The 20,472-nt window shown below is 41.9% G+C and overlaps 1 protein-coding gene across 3 annotated transcripts in view; it reads right to left on the reverse strand.

The window, feature by feature from the left end:
• Nucleotides 1–271: 271 nt before the first annotated feature.
• LOC128753499 (protocadherin-10-like) overlaps nt 272–20,472 on the reverse strand; it is a 43,217-nt gene continuing 23,016 nt past the window's right edge. Inside the window, exons 5-6 of one of the 3 annotated variants that reach the window (XM_053855268.1) lie at nt 7,384–7,767; nt 272–4,026 (exon numbers count right to left, since the gene is read on the reverse strand). In XM_053855268.1, coding sequence (XP_053711243.1) covers nt 4,007–4,026; nt 7,384–7,767 — 404 coding nt within the window. In that variant the 3' untranslated portion in view covers nt 272–4,006. The other 2 variants (XM_053855269.1, XM_053855267.1) reach the window with 2 other exon arrangements.

The raw sequence follows: 20,472 nt of genomic DNA on the forward strand, positions 1-20,472 counted from the left end.
ATATAGATATATATATAGATATATAGATATATATATATTATTGGCTCCAGTGTGTATTTATTGATTCATTTTTCAAAATCAATAAATACACACAGGAGCCAATAATAAAAATAATAATAATCGGCAGTAGCAGAATAGAAGCATCTTGCAGATTTCTTTTTTTTTTTTTTTTTTTTAAACCAGCGAGCACTCTAAACTCAGCTATCCCACAAGTGCAGTCCTTCCTTGAACAGCTTTGACAGGTACACTGTTTTGTTTTGGATAGACGGAAGTTAGAAACACTACCAGACAGTAATGCAGCCAAATGGATGTTGAACATCAGTGAAACTACACAGAAGAACAAGCAGAAACAACATGGACAAAAACACAACAAAAGTCTGACTTATCCTCTCGGAATACACTCTTCACCCAGTCCACTTGTTTCCTCTCTCTCTCTCTCTTTTCCTCCTGCAAGGTAGTGTAAGTGGATCATGAAAACCCAGGGAACCAGCCTGACTAGCATCAATCAAAGGTGCGGTAAGAAGCTTACTCCTGCATATTCTCATGCTCTATTGGATGTGGAGAAATGTGTGCTGCTGACTAACTCAGCAGACAATCCTATCTTGACTTGCGAGGCTAAATCCCCTGGCGTCATTTTCACTGGCCAAAAAGGGTTGGAGACAGAAGTTGGAGGATAACAGTCGAGTCAACCAACTTATGGACCCAAAAGTATCTGCCAAAGTACTGTGTGTGCTATACACACGCACCATGCCAAGAGAGATCATCCAAGCTTCACTCTACTCCCTCAAAGAGACTCTCTTAAACAGCAACTCATGGGAGTCAACTTCAAACCAGGCTATGCTAAATATTGACTAAACAACCTCCATTTTTCACCACATGCTGCCGCCACGCACTTTTGAACTGACGTTTACGTCACTGCGAAGATCTTATTTAGCATTTGGGTTTGTCGTAAACTCAACATGACTGATCCAAATATCATAAACAGCTTCACAACATCTGCGCTAATATCATTTATTCACCTTTATTGATTCCCCTTTCAACATTTCTCAAGTGGTCTCTTTGTCTCCTTCCCAAAACTCCACATAAAGCGCTCCACTCTGATATACTGGTAAATCCTATATGTGACTTTTCTGATCACTCCCTATGAGGGAAAAACGTCTGATTCATTCTTGCTGATACTCATGAGCCTCACATCAACCGTGTCACGCCAAAGCTTGTTGGGCCATGTGGGCCAGTCATGCCCACACGTTCCACCTCAACACCGTTTCACTCCCAAGGCATCAAATAGTGACTATTTTTGGGTCAATTCAGGGCTCCCAAGTTATGACAGTTGTGATGTGTGAGACGTAATATGCAACCCAATGGGGCGCTGGACGAATGTTGAGATGGAAGAGGAACGCAGCGCTGCATGAGGAGAAAGCTCTGCTGTGACACCTGCTCCAAAGTACAGTTCTCCAATTCACTCCCATGGGGTAATATGTTGATGTTGGGAAAGTGGAATTCTGTCTCCTGTACTGACGTTGCATGATGATGCATAAGCATTTTAACGGTTTAGAAAAGACGTTCGGAAGCTCTCTTCACTGAATTACATAGCTCTCCTTCTAAAAGACGGCAGCACAAAGTCACACTCAGTGTGGAACCAAAGGAGTGCAAACCCCAACCTCTGTTTTTCTTATGTGTTGCGTTGACCTCAGCATAAGGTGCACAAGCCCACTTTCCCAACTTCAATATATGGATGTGTCCAGGTGAGTGTTGATCAGGTATATACGGTTTAGCACCTACGATGACTACTGCGCATGCTCATTTGAGGTGCCTTATGTACCAAGTGACACAGCACCGTGTAGAGCAAAAGGAGCGCCAGACCATTGCTTCACCTCAACCTCCATCTTTCTTTTCCGTGAGTCAACATGCGCATGGATGGCATCACTCTGGAACCCAGAAGTCCACGTAAAAACAGCCACTATTTCACACTTTTGAACTGAGTATCTGTTGTCCACCCGGCCTCCACTCTCCTCTTCACCGCCCTTGTTTGTCTGAGTGATCTCAATTCAGTACACAGCCTACATCTTCACTCTTCCTCCTGCCTCTCGCTCATTCGCTACTGATGCTCTTGCTTTTCACTTTCATGCCTTGTCTCTCCAGCTCACACCGCAACCTCGCATCATGTTGCAAATGCATTATGTATAGACACTTAAATATCTTCATGAATGAAATATGCAGAAACACACATTAAAATTGCAGCAAAACTGTCTCTTTTTTCAAATAAAATGATAACTTATCATCTGATACACAAATGAATGCACAAATCATTGCGTGGAGTGTTGCGTTATCTGCACGACATCCGCAGTTGTAGAAGACACCGGCATAATGCTTCTGAATGACCCCCACACTTTTGTGTAGTTCATTTTTGTATCCAAGCGTCTGAACAATTCATAAAAACTACACATCTTATTTCTCCTTTTTATACAGCAACATTTTAATGGTCGTTTGTAAATCCATGTTGAACAGAACAGGAACAGATAACATAAAAGACAGTCTTATTTATCACCACTTTACCTGACTTTTTGTGTGTGTCCGTGTCCACATGTGTCCGAAAACATGTCGACTCACATTTGATTGTAAAACCTTGGATATCTAGCTCAGTAGTGATGGTCCTCCCTCCCCATCCCGTCCTGTACATGAATACACAGTCTATTTAATAAAGTCGAACACAGGCTGGAACACTCAAGTGTCACCGCTACACGCAGACACCCACGTGTCTGATCTGTGAAATGTAACAATCAAAGATGAACAACAACTTAATCCTCGGTTGGCATCAGAGAGTTGGCTTGTACATCCAAGCATTACTTGTTTCAAACTGACTTTTGTAGCACTTTGTTATATAGCATGGGTGACATTATGCAGCGTAGAAACTTACTCAATGGTTACACAGTTTTCAAAAAAAGTAGATTGTATACATATATAGATAGATGTATATATAGATTTATATTTATTTATCTTGTTTTTTTTATTTTTTTGTTTGTTTTTTATAGCACTGTAAACAGTTTTCACACATGATGAAAAAAAATAGATATATAAAAACACTGAATGTATCTGATTGTTTACGTATATAGGCCTTGTTCGGAAATCACAATCTGTTGTTGGGTTCTCTGTCTCTCACCTCATGGCGCGTGAGAAAGAGCCTCATTCTCTTCTTATTGACAAACTGAACTCTTGAAGCTGGTTTTTCCTACGTTTGCTCGTACAAATTTGAACATCTCCTACCAAACCGCAGGTTCCTGTTTGCTGGATCAAGGCTAGATTCTTCACATCGAAACCACACGTAAGATCAGGAAGTGAAAAAAGTGAGTTGCCACATTGAAACAGTCAAATAAATACTGTAAATGAAAAGAACACAGAGGTACCAAATTTATAAGAAACTGTGTTCGTCTTCCTCGTCCTTTCGTAGCTGTACAACATCATCTCTTTCCGTGTTTTGTTTTCACTTTCCCCTCTGCGCACAGTCTCTGTACAGTTGACTTAATGGTGACTGTAGAAACCGCTCCAGGGTTCTGTGTGACGTTGGCTGAAATTTGTACAGAAATATTGTTTGCTTGATGTAAACAGGCACACACAGATCTCTAGAGGCCAACTCCTTGGTCAGAAACAAAAACCTCCACAGTGAGTAAATATGTCCAGCTTTTTTTTTTTTTTTTTTGTTCCATTTCATTTTGTATTCCTTTAGCGCCTGTCTGTGTCTCTCTCCTTCACCTTCCTAATGTCCACAACGTCTGTTTCAGTCCTGCTGAACGGATTAAGGCCTCGGATCGCTCCTCTGATGCCTCAGCCAGTTCGTGTGTCTATAACTCTTTGGTTCCAACGCACCAAAGATTGTTTTTGATTTGTACATTGGCCACGACAATGTTCAGAAGCTGATGTCGCGTATTCGTTTCGCTGTCTTTAGCATCAGTATCGTCGGTCTAAGACAGAACTTCAAGCTGTCTCTGACAGGTCCACGTGGAACGAGCTAGCAAATCCTTTTCCCGGCTGAAAAGACAAAGAATACAGTCATTAAGACAAATAAAAGTTTCCCGCGAGACTTTTTAGTGACACAGTCTGTTCGAAACACTGTCTGTTGAAGGATACGTGCCACAGAGGACTCTCTGTGAAGCTATTTTTATACCCAAAAGGCTGGTCATCCGACCACAACGCAGAGACTAATTTGGGAATTGGGCATTCGACTCCATGAGCGAGTGGAGATAAATGTTTGAAATTTTGCAGTTGCATTATGTATGGGTACAAAATACACAGCAGATTAATTGCCTCATTCATTTTCAACAAACTGATCATTAAACATTCACACAGTCTCTATCAAGGCATCAAAACCATTCGCTTGTGCAGTTTAAAAGGTAAAATATTCCCATTACAGGCTGTTCTTTCTGTGTACGGTTGTGTTTCAAAACCCAACAAAACAGGTTTTTTGCATTGTCTTTTAAAAATTCATGAAAAAAGTGAACAAATGAACACACATAACACATGTACAAATGCGTGAGATATGAGGAGTATTTGGCCTGGCGCTGCACGGCCAATGTGCAGAATCAGGAGAAAAGCAGCCTCTGACACCTGAAGGCGAAATACCAATTATTTTTTTTGCACAGACCTGAGGTATGTTCGGAAGATTGTTTTCCTTCCTTTGCCAGGTCACAAACATTCATTTACCTGAGAGGCACTCCTTAGTTTGCTTGTGGTATCATGGCGGATGGTGGTTAGCATGGTAGTGACTTAACTGGAAATGACTTCTCCACTGAATGTGTATATCAAATCCATTCTCTACTCTCAGGGCTAATGGAATATTCATGGCAACTGGAAGCATGGAAAGCAAATGAAAGCAGCCCCTGGCTTGCTACTTTTCTTTTTTTTTTTTCTTCTGGGCATCCACAAAGAGCTGCTCAATAATGCACAAGGAAACATTTTTTATTGGAGAAATTATTCATGTAAACTTCATTAGGCAAATTAATTTGTCATATTTGAGTTCAACCTTGGATTTTAACTGAGCTAAATCCACAGACCAGCTTTGTTGGATGGGGCATAGATATGGCCTGCAGCTCATGGGTTTGTTTGCTCAAACATTCTTTTGACCTCGTGGCGGTTGAGTGGTTTTCCCAATGCAAACAGTATATTGAGTCATGCCTCATTCTCTATCGCACGTGTCCGTCAACTTGTCTGATGCCACCTTCCTCGGCTCTCATTTGTACAGTTGAGGAGACGGACATGGTGAGGGTGAGAACCCTGGGTATCAAACCCTGTCATCTCCAAATTGAAGTCAGAACTCCCTGCTGAGGAAACTAATTCTGTCTGCGAGTTCTTGACTTCTTTGGTCCCCACCTCCAGCTGGGGGCCAGAGGTCCAGCAGGAACACAGATCAATGGTAAATCAAATCACTGGTATTTTGGCTCTTCAGCAAAACGTCACGTTCCTGCTGGCACATCACTTCATCCGGCAGTCTGATGCCTCGCGCCTCAATTTGTGGATTTCAAAATCATCACTAAAGTCTTGTCCATATTGACTGGTCTTCCAAGTGATCTCTCTTGAAATCCTGTCGGGTAAAAATGGGATTTTTTTAATCCGCCGACATTGTTAAAATTGTGACTTGGCAGGTTGAGGGTCAATGTCTGGTTTTGATATAAATGACCAGAAGGAGGCTACGATAGTTTGTGAGCAGACCAAAGAGCCTTGTGGCTCCATGTTGAAAGACTACACAGATATGATCCACCATCTCACTTCGACTCCAACAGCCAGGAAAACAAGCGCTTGTTGTAGACGCTTCAGTGCATAAATATATTTTTCCGGCTGTAAAGAATTGCCTCCTCATGTAATTCAGAGAGACCCTCCTCATTCAGAGTGACAACAACAACCACTAACCTCAAGGACATTTATGGCATGAGCACTTTTCCGTCCTACAACCTCCAGAAAATCGTCCCATAATTGTAGCGTCAGACGTGATTCAGTCCTTGACTTCAAATTGGTATGTCTCCCAAATTGTGATCCCGAGGTGAATATACTCTATAGGGAGCTTGCAAACAGGAAGTTGAAATCTAGATTGAAAGAAGCGAAATTCAACTTCTTCAACTATTTTTTCAACAACTTCTTCAATTATTTTGGAGTCATGAAATTTAAAAACATCATCATTTAAAACAATTTCAGTTGATGTGTTGAAACTCATTGTTTCACAGAATGCCTCTGTCCATTTTTTCAAAATGGAGGGAACCTGTGCTTATACGGTAATTTTTTTTACTGGAAGTCATAACCTTTATTTAATGTTAAAAAAACGATGACATACTCAGAAATGTAATGTGTTTTACATCCATCCAAACTCTTGTTGGTTGGCGCTGACTTGAAGGGGAATTCCAAATTTGGAATTTTGAACAATGTAAATAAATCGTTTTTGAACTTAATTGTTATTTAGTAACATGAAGAACATGGATGAATAGTGCCAGGGTTGTTTTTTTTTTCCTCTTGGGGAAAAGATTGTGATTTCCCCTTCATCCAAAATTGATCCAGTTCCTTCAACAATGGTACTTCTGCCACCCATCAGCCTCAAGGCACTTTAGAACTCTGATGACACGGTTGTTGAGAAGGCCACTCTTGAAGTTTCTTACGCTTAACTGCACTCACTATTTGCTAAGTCATTCTGAATTTCAGAAGGCTCTTTTAAAAGGAGGTGACACATTGAAGTTCGAACATGCCTGAGCACTCTAGCAAATGAGTAGGGAAGTCATCCTGTGGATTTAAATATTGATGAATATTAATATGAGTTCTTAACAGAGGATGACCTGGGAAATGAAAATACTTTTGATACACATGGCATTGTCAGGGACGCGTGTGAGATGGATGGCGTGAAGGACAAAGGCGACGGGTTTCCTTTGATGGAGACCTTTGCTTGTATGAGCATCAGATAAAGAAGATTCAATGGAAGGAAAAAAAAGGATCCCACAGGGAATTTAGAGGGAAAAGAAAAATGGGCCACTTCAAAATCGGTGCGATTATGATTCAAACTGATTTTATTTTTTAAGTTACATGATTACAGACAGTGTGAAATCAAAGTGGGGGTTAGATCTATTTTATACAGACTTTGGAGAAGGGGAGTTAGAAATAGAAAATATTATACATATGACACAGCACGTGACAAAATGGTATAAAATAAAAACAAACAAAATAAAACATATATGAGAAAACAATCCAGCAGAACATAAAGCCACAATTTATATCTCCTTAAAATAGAAGAGATAGAACAAATATTAAAAAAAAAAAATGTCCCAATTGCTCATCTTCCCCTTCTCTAGTATCTGTACTGGACCAGACCAAAGTCATATGGTCCTAAAGAATTTTCATACTGATACTCACAGAGAAAGGTAGGTTTGTACGGGAGCGTCCCCCTATCATACTCTTTCCTCTCTAGCGTGCTGGAGCTGTACTGCTGTTGTTGCGGATGAAGGTGATGGTGAAGGCTGTTGTGTGACTGTGACCTTTGACCATCCTTGCCAAAGGTGGAGAATGACCTATCGCTGGACGAGGCAGTGGACGAGGTCATGGCGACTTGGTCGGACAGGTTGACGGAGGAGGGTACCTCAGTGTCAGGTAACGTGGCGTCCATCCCTGGGACGTGAAGGTTGCTGCGGTAGTCGGGCCCCTGGCGCCCGTCGGATGGCACAAAGGACGGCATCCAGCAGCGGTCAGAGTGGCCAAGAGCCTTACACTCCTCCGTGCAGTTAGAGAACAGATCAGCACCTGCAGTGAGGATACGAGTCGAGGAAGAAGGATGGAGTGGCGGTAGATGGAGAGGTGATAAATGTGGAGAGAAAATTGCAGATTGAAGGATGATAAAAGGTATGTGAGGAGCATGAGAGGGGAGGTGGTGGATATATTTCCAGAGGAGACAAGAGAAGAAGAGAGAACACGAGTTAACAATCATTTGCCTGTGACACAAAAAAAAAAAAAAAATGTTCCAAGAGCTATTCATCAAACAGACAAGACCAACATTGATGAAGCAAAGTGTTTGTTTTTTTTCTCCGCCTCATTCATTCTGAATGAGATGTGCAATCGGGCTGATGTTGTAAAACTCATCCCTTTCACCCCAAAGTCTCAGTCTCACAATTGCTTGCCAAAAACAAAGAGACAAATGTGATTCCAAGGCGGATCAAATATTGTTCTGGTGGTGAGGGAGCGAGGATGGAAGCCCACTTCCCCCCCCCACGGTGCCACCTCACGCCTCTTCCCCCATTCAATGGTACTTCCACCCAGCTTGGGGCTGTACGTGATATCGACGCTGTTTTGTTGGTTAAGAGATCTAATGGTTTAATATCAAGTCACAAGTGGACCTCAGCCACGGCTTTGACTGTACCGCCAAAATTATGTTTCACACATTCCATAGTCCAAATAAGTGTTTTTCAACAGCAAGATAGAAAGACTCCTCAAGATTGAACACAGTACGCCATCATCAGAGTACATGTTTATTAGTCAATAACTGCTAAAACTAGATTATTTTCTTGCACCCAAATACGCGAATGACATCACTTTGTTGTTTGTGAAAAGCATTCTCCGCCAACACCCTTTGCAGCTGACAACCTTAATACTGCAGTGCATTTTCTCATGTGTTGTTTATTGTTTGATGCTTTTTCTTCTCTTTCCGAGATACCGATCGACTTCATTTCGTGCTGCTGAATGTGGGAAGTCACCACGGCAACTTGGCACCCAAGCTCCACCTCTGGCCAAGAGGTCTCAGACAACTTCCCCCTTCCCAAGAACAAAAGCCCGGTTTGTTTGTGTTCACATTTCGGATTTTTGTGCAAACATTTACCCGAGCCCAAAGTGCGACAGTCTCCCAAGTTTTTGCCAGGATGTTGGTCACATTTCAAATTGAACTGGCGGTGAATTCGGTGGTCAGTGGATATTCACAAGCTCACTTCTGTACTTTAATAATTCATAGGGAAGATCTTTTTCAATGACAAGGGGTGGCTATGGTGTTAATAAGTTAGTAGTGTCTCACATATCGCTTTGTTTTTCATCCAATAGATGCCCTTTTATTTGGAGAAAGCTATCGCATATGTCCATAGGGAGAGAGAAAAACAAGTTTTTTGTCAAAAGAAAGTTCAGGGACCACGTCAGAATGTGCCCACAAACCTAAATCTAAAAGGCTCCAGTATCTAAAGTAGGCCATGTGAGAAAGACAAACCCATTTCCTGCAATAATTAGTCCCGTTTGGCGCAATAACACATTAACCCACAAATGTGACAATGAAGTCGACGGCACACGCAGCACCATGTGTTTGCTGGAAGCCAACGGCTACGATCAGGGATCGCTGTTTCCAGTCGCAGGAGTTGGGGACAGCAGCACACATGGGTCTTACAAAATGCAAATATCTGCACTTGCTTATCGACTGGGTGCGTCCGACTTTTTTTGCAGTTTCACAGACCTGCATGGTCGTAACAAAAATGGCGGTGAGCCATTTATTTCTTGAAGTTGTACCTACGTCAGGGAAAATTTGTATGTTCCGAAAGGAGTTTATAGTCGATAGTAAACTACACACTGATATGAAAGGGACAATGCTTTGATTTAGGAGCACGAGCAGCCAGAAATGGAGCGCAAAAAGGGGCAATGGTGAATGTTCTTTATAGACAGAAGTACAACGCCAGTTGTATAACACTTACTCTCTTGTCTAAAAGTGCTACATGCTTCTTTTTTCCTAAGTTTCCTGAGCCAGGCCACTTGTTCTCCCAGGCCGCCATAAATATCTGATCACTTTGCTTGCTTCCGTGTTTGTTGGAGCCGAACAAGGCAGGAAAACCACCCGAAGATGTTGTGCCCCGTGTTGCAACCTGGATGACCGGCTGACGGGCGCGATCTAGTCTCCCCTCTTAGCTACAGGGTTCTCCTTTTGGATCAGCTTCATTTGCAAGAGAGGCATTCTAAAATTGTCAGATCGCACTCTGTCACTCATCCCTGTACAGAGTGACACAGTGTGAAATTGACAAAGACAACTGCCAAAAACATCATATTGAAATAAGGAAGAAAACCAAACCAAAAAAAAAAAAAAAAAAAAACAACTCTGAATTAACACTTGGAATGATACACCGGAGAAGCAAACACACACATACAACCAGCACAAAAGGCCTCCTAGACATGTTAATTACACTTTCAAAGTGAATAAAGGGAATGTGGAAGAATGGAACCAGCTTTATGAAAAAAAAAAAAAAGGAAAAGGAGAAAACAAGAGGCATGAACAGAGTCATCATAATAATGAGACCCTGCGGCTACGCTTTCCTTGTGCAGAATGGATTTGAGGTTTTTCCTCGAGAAGAAGAAATGGTGTGATCAAAGTGGGGATGTGGGTAGTGTAGAGGAGAGGAGCAAAAAAAAAAACTGGAGCTGGAGAAACAAAGAGGGTGTGAAAGCGACAGTTTTCCCCAGAGATGGAGGCGCGGTTTAAAATCAAAGAGTCCACTTACATATATCTAGTCGGATGATCTGTTCAACTGATCATGACACTGCTCCTTGTTCGTGTTCAGGAGTGACTCACCAACTTTTGTAACAGTCATGCGCTGTATTCATTAATATATGACCCAAAAAGAGGATCACGAACACACCCTTTTAGATGAATAAGACTTTGAAAACTTCAACAGACCTATAGCTACATTACGGGAAAAAAAAAAAAAACAAGGAAAAAAACGGTGGTAGCACGGCAGCATTCTCTGTGACCTAGTGTGAAACGCTGTTTATGTTAATATCCGTTCGCCTGTTTTTGCCTATGTCTCGTTGTGTAATTTGACAGAGCAATGTCACATCATTTACTTTTATGAGCTCTAGCTAGTCAAGCTGCTGCTCATGGACCCTTACAACCCCTCCCGAGAGCTGCTGATCTAATTATTTGAAACTACTGACCGTTGTTCCTTATTGTTTGCCAAAGTAGGTCACACACACACACACACACACGACGGCTTTGAGGAGCGCAGAAGAGACGGGAAGATGAAAAATGGGTTCATTCCAGAAGCCCTTCACAGGAAACCTCTAGAACTGATTTCCTAAATTGAATGGGCCGCGATGCGAAACCACAGGAATTGCAACCATTTATTATTTATTTAATTTCACTAATGGATCAGTTCAAACATGCCATTTTATTTAAATTACAACCTCACAATTTTGAAAAAAAAAAAAGATGAATGACATATCTATATATTTGAGGCACAACTAGCGACGGAAGAAAACTAAAGAAGAGAAAAAAAAACAAAGCAAGAGAATAAAATGTTCATTACTTGAACAGTTGGAGAGTCGAATAAAATCACAGCTTTTTTATTAACAGCAGAGTAGCTTCTAATGAAATATATTCACTGATAATGACTGACTGACACTGTAAGTTCCATGCAGGGATGTGTAAATAGCTTTCATTATTGCATCAGCTAAGGATGTTACAGTTCTGCAGGTGTCTCTCAGCTAGAAAATACAACCCTTCTGGTTATGAACTTTCATTCCCCATTGACTACCACCTTGTGACACATTTAATTTTGAATACATTTAAAATGGATAAGAAAAAAGGAGGTGTTTGCAAGCTCGACGTGCTTTCTCTTGTTGTCCGTGGCTGCGATATAGGGACGCCAAGTCTGGCGTCACGCGAGTTAGCCTGACTGAGTGACCTGTGTGCCATCGGCTCCCAAGGAATAAAGAGTCTGCTTCTAAAAACCACAGCTTTCAAGACAGCAGGGGAAACAGCAAGACGCATCTGCCTCATGGAGAATGATATCCACAGACGGATGGGGGAATGACCAGTGTAAAGACAGTGTATCACTACATCACCCATGTGGAAACAAAACAGTTCAGAGTGAATCTCCTTTTGACAAATCCGAAGCATGTGAGGTAACATTTATAGACCGTGATTTCAATGTTTTCCCAAGTAGTTTTAAGCTAAGCTGTGTGAATTTGGACTATATCCATGACCCAGTAAGACAGCAATGTGTTGGTGACCAGCTGCCCGAGGAAGTTTAGCCCAAAGCACAACTGATTCTGATTGTTTGTCCTTCGCACTCAAGTGATGTGAAAGCCCATTCAACCCCACCTCCCTGTGTGAATTACGGGGGAAGGGCGCTGTGGTCTGTTCTGAATGAGATATAGGACAAACATACGGGCATAAAGCCCGTTTCAAAAACTCCACCAGGGAACTCCCTTAGAGCTATTTCAGCTGAACTTCATCCGAAGTCCTTGCGAAGTGCAAACATCTCGTGTTGACCAAGCCATGAACTTATCTCCTGTGGGGGGCACAGGTCAGACCTTGGTCTAACCCTGGTGAGAGGGGTGGAAATGCCTGTGGTTGGAATGACTCAGAGGCGCCAGTTGAAGAGCAAACTGGTGGTCTTTAATGAATACCTGCCATCGCTGAAGGACAGAACTGAGAGAAAATCCGAATGAATAAACCAAAACTTTGATGAATACCACGCAACAAAAACTAATGCTTGCCACCACCGGCGTGTCTAAAAGAGAATGCACTATGAGTTTTCCGTGGGCACCGTTGATTGAAGCGCAACTGCGTATCGGAGACGGAAACCTGAGCTGTGGTCAGGCTTTTATTTACTGAAACATTCACAGGTCCATTTACTATGCCTTCTTATCTGGCCATGAGAGAATAGTGTCTCTTAAATTGGCAAAGAAAACCTGCAATATGAATAAAAGAATAAAGCAACAAACACTGAGAGAAATTTCAAATATTGGAGCATAAAAAAGCAGGGAAAGAAAAAGTTGTTTCTATCTTAAGATGAACTCTGAAAGTCGTAGCAGTTTGGCTTTGGAGGAAAAAAGCAACATCCAAGAACATTTGGTCCTCCTGAGAAGCCAGATCTGTTCACTGTCTCACTCGTGGCAAACCTATCCTGCAACGTCAAGCCTTCCTATCTGGGTGAGACACAGGCACTGGTCCAGTCAAGCATGGAAATAATAATATCTTCAACCTTCTGTTAAACACTCTCCTCCAGTATTTCTGCTCCCTCTGATGTCTGCGTTGTGTTTACTATGCACGATTTAGAAAGTCACCTTGAAAAGAGTGTTAGATATTGCTCAAAGGTAACTCAGAAAAAAATAAAAAATAAATAAATAAAGCACATTTGCAGTGATATTTCAGAAGATCATATTGTCATAGCAAAAGCAACTGTAGAGAAATATCGCTTCTTTTGTTTTGGAGTTTAATCCGTGCCGTAATATCTTCAATAAATGACTGAGGCCCACTTCACTCAGTCATTTCGCAGAGGATCTCACGAAAGAGAATGTTCAAAAATGTAAATGTATATATGTTAAATGCTGCCTCAATACATTTGAGTTGATCCATTGTCTTCATTTAGACTCTTCGTGAAGTCATTAACGTAGGTGTTGTCTTCAGTGTTTCACATTTACGCCGTAAGTCTCCATCACTTTCTTCCGTTAAAATATAAATAAATACACATCAGATCAGACTGATGGACTTGCCCTCCGATAGACTTCACAACTTCTTCTCCCAAAGGTTAGTTTGTGCTCATCACCTTCGCATGCGTGGGCTGCAGCAGCTCCAGATCGAGCAAATAATTCCTACGATGGCAGACAAAAAGGCTGGATCTATATTTACCTCAAGCGAAGAGACAAATCCAAACGCTGATTTTGAGCGACACATGCTTGCATTTACCCTCGGATTCACCCCTGAAACGTATGCATATTTATGGGGTCTTCTTAAGATAAAGTGGGAGGGAGGGGTGTAAATTCCTGCCTCCTTCCATGGCCTTTGCCTTTTTAGACGGGCTCTCTCCAAATAAGAGTCCTCTTCTGATCCAGAAGGTCTTGACCCATCTCTGCTATTGTGAGTGTACCTTCTACGAAGGCACTAGTCCTCGTCTTTCCAGGATAACAAGGAAATAAGCAGTGGAGTGGAGCACAGATGGGAAACCAAAGACCCGCACTTCATTTACATACACAGTTAATATCCAAGGATTAAGAGAAAGCTAATTTGTTCCCTTTATTTTTCTTTTTTTTTTTTTGCATATCGCCCAGCAACGCCAAGTAGACAGAAGGGTGTATTGTACTCAGGAGATGATATGTAAATTTAGCATTCACTGCACATCAAGCTCGGTGTCACGCGCATCTCAAACCGCGCAGAGATTTTTGCCTGCCAGCTCTCTCTCAAAAACAGAGACGTCAACACGTATGTTCGCGAGCGCACACATACATCTATGCGTGCTTAAAAATACTCTTTTGCAAAGGCACACGAGAACACGCACCATGTGACACTCAGCCAGTAGCTGTTGATCCTTGTGAAGTACCTTTACTTCTGCCAGCAGAAAGCAAAATAACAACCAAAACAGTGACTGGCAATGACAGGCCCTGCCAGCAGCCCCATCTCTCATCATGACCTTATCACGCTGGAAGAAAACACACACACACACACACATGCGCGCGCACGCACATTCCATGCAAACAGCTTCTCCTACTTCTATTTAAGGTACCATAGTAGATGTTAGATCGACGACTTCAATCACGACGCAAAAGAATCCTCTCAAGGGGGCCGCATGTAGGGAAAGAAATGTGCATAAAAATAATAGTATGTGATTAAAAATAAAGATCTACTTTCATCTGAAGATGAACAATTACTGCGCAGGTACCGATGACAGCTCAGAAAAACCTTTGATTGGATACCGGCTGAAGAGGCTGGTTAGGAATACCAGCTCCACAACAAGCAGTAGGCGAAGACGAGAAGTGGCACTGCTGGAAAATGGAGTGTATCTTGAGAGAATCCTTTCTCCGACTCAGGAATGATGAGGAGCACCATTTTGCGAGGGACTTCAGCGCAGGCAATAGGACCAAACCGCCACAACATCCATAAACGTCAAGCTTAGCTGGCATTTATTGTATTTGCAAATGCATTATGCGGCGTATTTGCAAGTGCTATTACCTTTACACGTAACTCCTTTGAATTTGTCCTGCATTACCCTTTGTTTACCTCTTTATCGTTCTGTAATCCTGCCTCAGATAACTGAGTCGCCCCGCAAGAGGATTAATACAGCGCTGTTTGTGCTCTGTCATATTGAATATTATCAGTGTTGCATTTATACATACATCTTCAGTTACCTACTGCTTAGAGTGGAGTGCTGGAGTCTATCCCAGCAGTCATTTGGCGAGAGGTAGAAATACACCCTGGACAGGGAGCCAGACCACACACACACACACACACACACAGACACACACAGACACTTAGGGGCAATTTTAGAGTGTCCAATTAACCAATCACATTGACCTGTCTACCTGTATATGTGGGAGGAAACTGGAGCACCGAGAAAGGCCACCGGTCCGACCCGGGAATCAAACCCGCAACCTTCTTGCTGCAAGGCGAGAGTGCTTAACTAGTAGCCGTGTGGCCAATGTTGCATTTACGTTCCCTCAAAATGCCCCACATTATGCATTTATGCTTTGTCTAAACTTTCTGTCGAAATTGTTTTATGTTTCAGTCATGAAAAATTTGGAGTTCATCACTTGAGTATTCATTTTAACACCAATGTGCTGTACATGCCAAAACTACTTTGTATGTTATGTATATTATTTATTTGATGTATACAGGCTATTGCACAGGTATTCGTTGGACAGCAACCAGCAACCAAAGGTTTGGCATTTGTCATCTTCGGCACGTGAAAATTTGATTCAGTTGCATGGTAAGACAAGTTCGCTCAAGTTACTGAAGTTGGAATAGAAGACAGTGGCAGCCACAAAAGCTATTCTTGCGTGGTCCTTGTCGGATAAAACCAAATACACACTCGCGAATAGAAACCTGAAAAACCTCACTCAACGCTTTCCTTCCTGCTGTATTCCGTTGACTGAAATCTTCTACTTCCTGTTTACGTTCAGAGACGCCATCTTGGATTGTGTACTCGAACAATTTCCGACTGTCAAATCCATCATAAGGTGACGTCATGAACTCAGTCCAGTTAAGACTTTCACATAAATGTATCAGTTCATGGGAGGAACGAATGGCTGCCTTAACAAGCAAAATAACCTCAGTGTACAGGAAGAAATTCTACTACTTAAACGCACATCACAAACACTGCAGCATGTTCAAGTATTTATGTATTAAATAAGTATATCCAAGCACATGAGTCGCCTCACCTCACCTGATTCATTCACTCGCCTCTCTCTGGCACAGTTTGCAGTTATTTTCTAAGACATTTAATCCTCTTATCCCATTTTCAACCCCATCTCCTATCATCTTTGATGTCACTTTTTTTTTCTTTGAACAAAACACAAAACCAGTCCCTCGAGTAGGACTACCTCTGTTTTTCATCTAGTCATGTCTGGTCTGAAGAGAAAGCAGACAAAAACCATCAATATGTGGACAACGGTGCCACACAGCAGGGGAGCTGCTATTTTTTTTTTTTTTTTTTTGCAAGAGTTGGACAATGAGAAACTCCCAGGGCCCGAAAAAAAAAAAAAAAGCTGTGCATGGTGCTTCACAACATGTTCAGTATTGACAGACAGAGAAATTGTGAGAGACAGACAGGACTTTTAATGTTTGCCACATGGCTGGCTTGGGATTCAGAGCCAAGATGGCTGCTTGCTCTAATAGCATCTCTGTGATGAATGCCCCCTGCCACCGTTGCGTGTGCGTTTGGAAAGCCTCTGTATGATCATTGATCCTTCATTTGAGGGCTTTTCATCACTCCCTTCAGTATCAATCCAAACAGCATTTGAATCGCCCCACTATTTCGCAGACCTTTCTGTTACAAAACAAATAAAGGAAGCTCAGAAAGCACAAGGTTTTCCCTACAACCGCTGGAAATGGAACTATACGTGTGTATGTTCGGAGAAAATGCAGCCCCTTGGTAAATGCACTTCCTTTAAATAAAGTCATTTGTCACAGCTTCATTAGCTCTGAATCTTAATGTTATGACACCACATCAGTGGCTGGTGCGTTGCGTGTGATCAAAGAAGTAGCAACGTTTATATTGTGAAAATGTCTTCACCAATTGGCTGTGAATTTCAGTGCCATGCAGCCGTTAAAAAAAGTTAAAGGATTTGCAGAGAGATATATAGAGGGAAAAAAAATCAATGAATGTACAGCCGGGTTTAAATGAAAGTTATTTTATGTGAAAAATACAAATTGATTTAAAAAAATGAATTCAATTGTGTCAACTTTCATTAATTCCCTTCTGTTTGTGTTCCGATTTTCCTTTCAATACTTGATGCTTTGTTCTCCTGAAAGTCCCCACTATGAGACAAATGCTCATCTTATATCTTAGCCCCTCGATGCCAGAACTTTTTTCTTCTTTTTTTTACTACACCACAGGCTTCTGTTCACATCAGCTGCTCCAATACATTTCAATACTAAATGGCCAGCGTTAATTCACTTGCATTGGTTCCAAACCTATGTGTTACACACTTTTATTTCCCTCTCAAAAGCTCTTTTTTTATTTTTTTTTCCGGCAGGCCTATTAAAACAACGATGACTGGAATCTATGATACTTTTAATACCAACACAATTCTTCCAACTTTGAATGAACTCCTATCTTATCTCGCCCTGTCGTCTCCGAACACCAAACTTCATTTCTCACGGAATCTATTGCCTTCCAAAAAGGCTGCGACGAAACACAGCTTGCTAAATTCATTTGACAGCTCATTGACATGAGAAGCTGCAACATGGCGCCCGCCACTAATTCATAATCAGCCATCTAATACTCTGTTGCCACAGTGACTTAATTGTCCCATTTGTCATGGCTGTTGTTCGCACCAAAACAAACGTCAGGATAATGATAATTTCCCGTCTTCCAGCCGTCACGCAGCTGATCAAATGTTCCTCAGACACGATGATGACGGATGATGATGATTATTTTTTGTTCCCCTCTTTCTTCTCTTTTCTTCTTTTCAATTTTTTTGTCTGCTTTGCTCGCACGCTCCCATCAGGTCTCATTAAACCGATGGAGGAATGTCACAAATCTGACAAATACTTGGAAATAGATGCGAAAGGCTTTTGTACCTGACGGATTTGCATTCTGTTTTTTTAACTTTTTTTGTAAAGGGCCCATATGCTGCTCAGTTCAGATGCTTTTAAAATGATATTGGACCCCAGTGGAAGGAGTAAAGGAGTACATTTATAGTGAGCGGAACACAATGCGACTTGGTTACACCTCCCCTGCCTGACCACCAGAGGCTGCCGTGTTCTGAATGTGACTAAGAACGATGAAGACCTAACACAATGTCGCTCCCAAAACCTCTCTTTTAATGACTTTTGCGTCAAATGTTGAGGCATTAGGCTTTTAACTGAAGCAGAATTCCCACCTTCCACGGCAAATCCTGTGCCATGTCAAAGTAAGATGAAGGTTGGGGTTAGCGTTGGGATTTTGCTGCTTATGCAACCATTAGAGATTGTGTAGCCATGTTGGGTGCTATATATTCCAAGCTACATCTAAAGTGGTTCAGCTAAAATAGCGTCCGATTGTCTCACGTGTGCGTTCCCAACCTCCCTGCTTGGAACGTTACAGGAGGAGTCAATATCGGACGCAAAAGTCACGTGAAGACAGTCGCTATTTGACACCGCGGGAGATAGAATGGACTGAGGAGACTGGAAATGTGCTGTTGTATTCAACTTATCTATCGGAATAGTCACTGCAACTTTCGCTGAGGATCGTGTAGCCTATTTGTATCTTTAGCCACCAAGCTAACCCGTTCCAACAATGCATGACGTCAGTTCCTGTGACTCCATCTGAGTGCGTGGATATATTCTTATTTTACGATTCCATTTAAATTCATTTAATGTGTCATTCATTTGATATGAATAAAAGGACTTTTTGGAACAGGTAATTCAAAAACTGGAATGCGTAAAACAAGATTTAAAAGTATCGAGAATATCCCATAATATGAAAAAAAAGGTCATTTCTCGCCGTATTGCTCAGTCTTAGTTTAGTGTGATTCCGCCTACTCTGTGGTATGTGTCGGAGCAAGTGGGGCCACGTCACACGGCACTTTTAAGAGCAACAAACACATGTTTCACATACGTCTTGCGTTGCTCAGATATTACAAAAATAACGTCTTTAAAACGGAGGAACCTAGTGACGTGGCTCTTCTGTTATTTGAATATATACGGCAGTGATCTATATAGTGAATCAATTCAGTTAAAAAAAAGCATAGGTGCAGCAGACAGTTGACTTGCTGTTCAGACTTCCAGATGGATTTAAAGGTGTGAAATCGGCTTGTGCTGATACGGGTTTTAAACTTGCCAGTACTGAGAAGCACCCCATCCCTGAGTTAATATGCAAGATCAGCATTCTTTCTCTCCAGTGTCCTCATGATTCACAGGGATACCAAATTGGCTGCCTCCATGACTGACAAGAGCGCTTTTGTTTCGGCTTTGGGTCGAGGGAATCAGCATGTTAAGTAGACTGTGTATTGTGTATTCCGCGCTGCATTTATACATACTTTTGTTCAAAGAGGCACTGAAGAACTCGGGAGCCCTATTACGACTTGCATTTAACACAAAGAGCGTATGGGTCTGAAAGCTTAGTCGATGAGCACGGCCAAGTGACCTTTGCATCATTAGGAAATGACAAATAGTGAACAGTCGTGGCCCGAACCAAAAATGTGCTGAACAATGCATGCGGCGAAAGCCGTTTCTCATATTTCCCCGCTGCAATGTGTCGTCGGCTTCAAAGATGGCAGCTGGCCTTTTGATTTAAATCATGTTTGCAGGCTTGCTTTTTTTCTCTCTCTTTTCTGAGAGTGGCCGAGTGGGAAGCGACTGCAAGGTGCGCAGGTTGATATGCTGGATAACTGGAAATGGGTTTGCTTTGATTTCAAAACCGTGTAGGGCACCGGAGGAAAAAGCCGGCTGGAACAACCGCCCCATGTGAAAGCCTTGCCACGAATGCTCCTGCGATAATTGCTATGCAAAGGTTCGGGAAATGAATTACTGATCATCCAAGTGTTACGTCGAGCAAACGTGTGGGAGAAGACAGAATGAAGGATGAGACCCTGCGACGGAATTGTGTGAGTCAGACAAACACACAAGTGAAAGCATACTACATAAATGGCTGCGCACACGAATAACTACGACATGTGGCCTCGGTCTTATTCCTCGGATTATCGCGCACTCAGCGTTACATTTTTAAAAACACACAGCAGCAGATTAGCAAGCCTTTGCTAACTAAAACCATGAAAGAGTCACAGAAACATGCAGAGGAGAAAATGAGCTGCGGTAGAGTTATGAAAAAAAAAAACAAAAAAAAAAAACAGAGCGTCCTCTCGACTGAACTGTTTTCTTCAGTCATTCCTTCAAACAAAGCCACATTCTAGCACAATGCGTTCATGTTAAATCAGACAATAAATCCCCCTCATGCTCACGCACAGTCTGTCTGGTTATGTTTACAGAAGGCAGTGGAAACTCCAGATTCCATCTTTCCAAAGTACTAATAGTGTGATATTGCCTCCTGTGGAGTGGTAAGCTGTCGC

This window comes from Synchiropus splendidus, chromosome 2 (assembly GCF_027744825.2).
Source record: "Synchiropus splendidus isolate RoL2022-P1 chromosome 2, RoL_Sspl_1.0, whole genome shotgun sequence".
NCBI lineage: Eukaryota > Metazoa > Chordata > Actinopteri > Syngnathiformes > Callionymidae > Synchiropus > Synchiropus splendidus.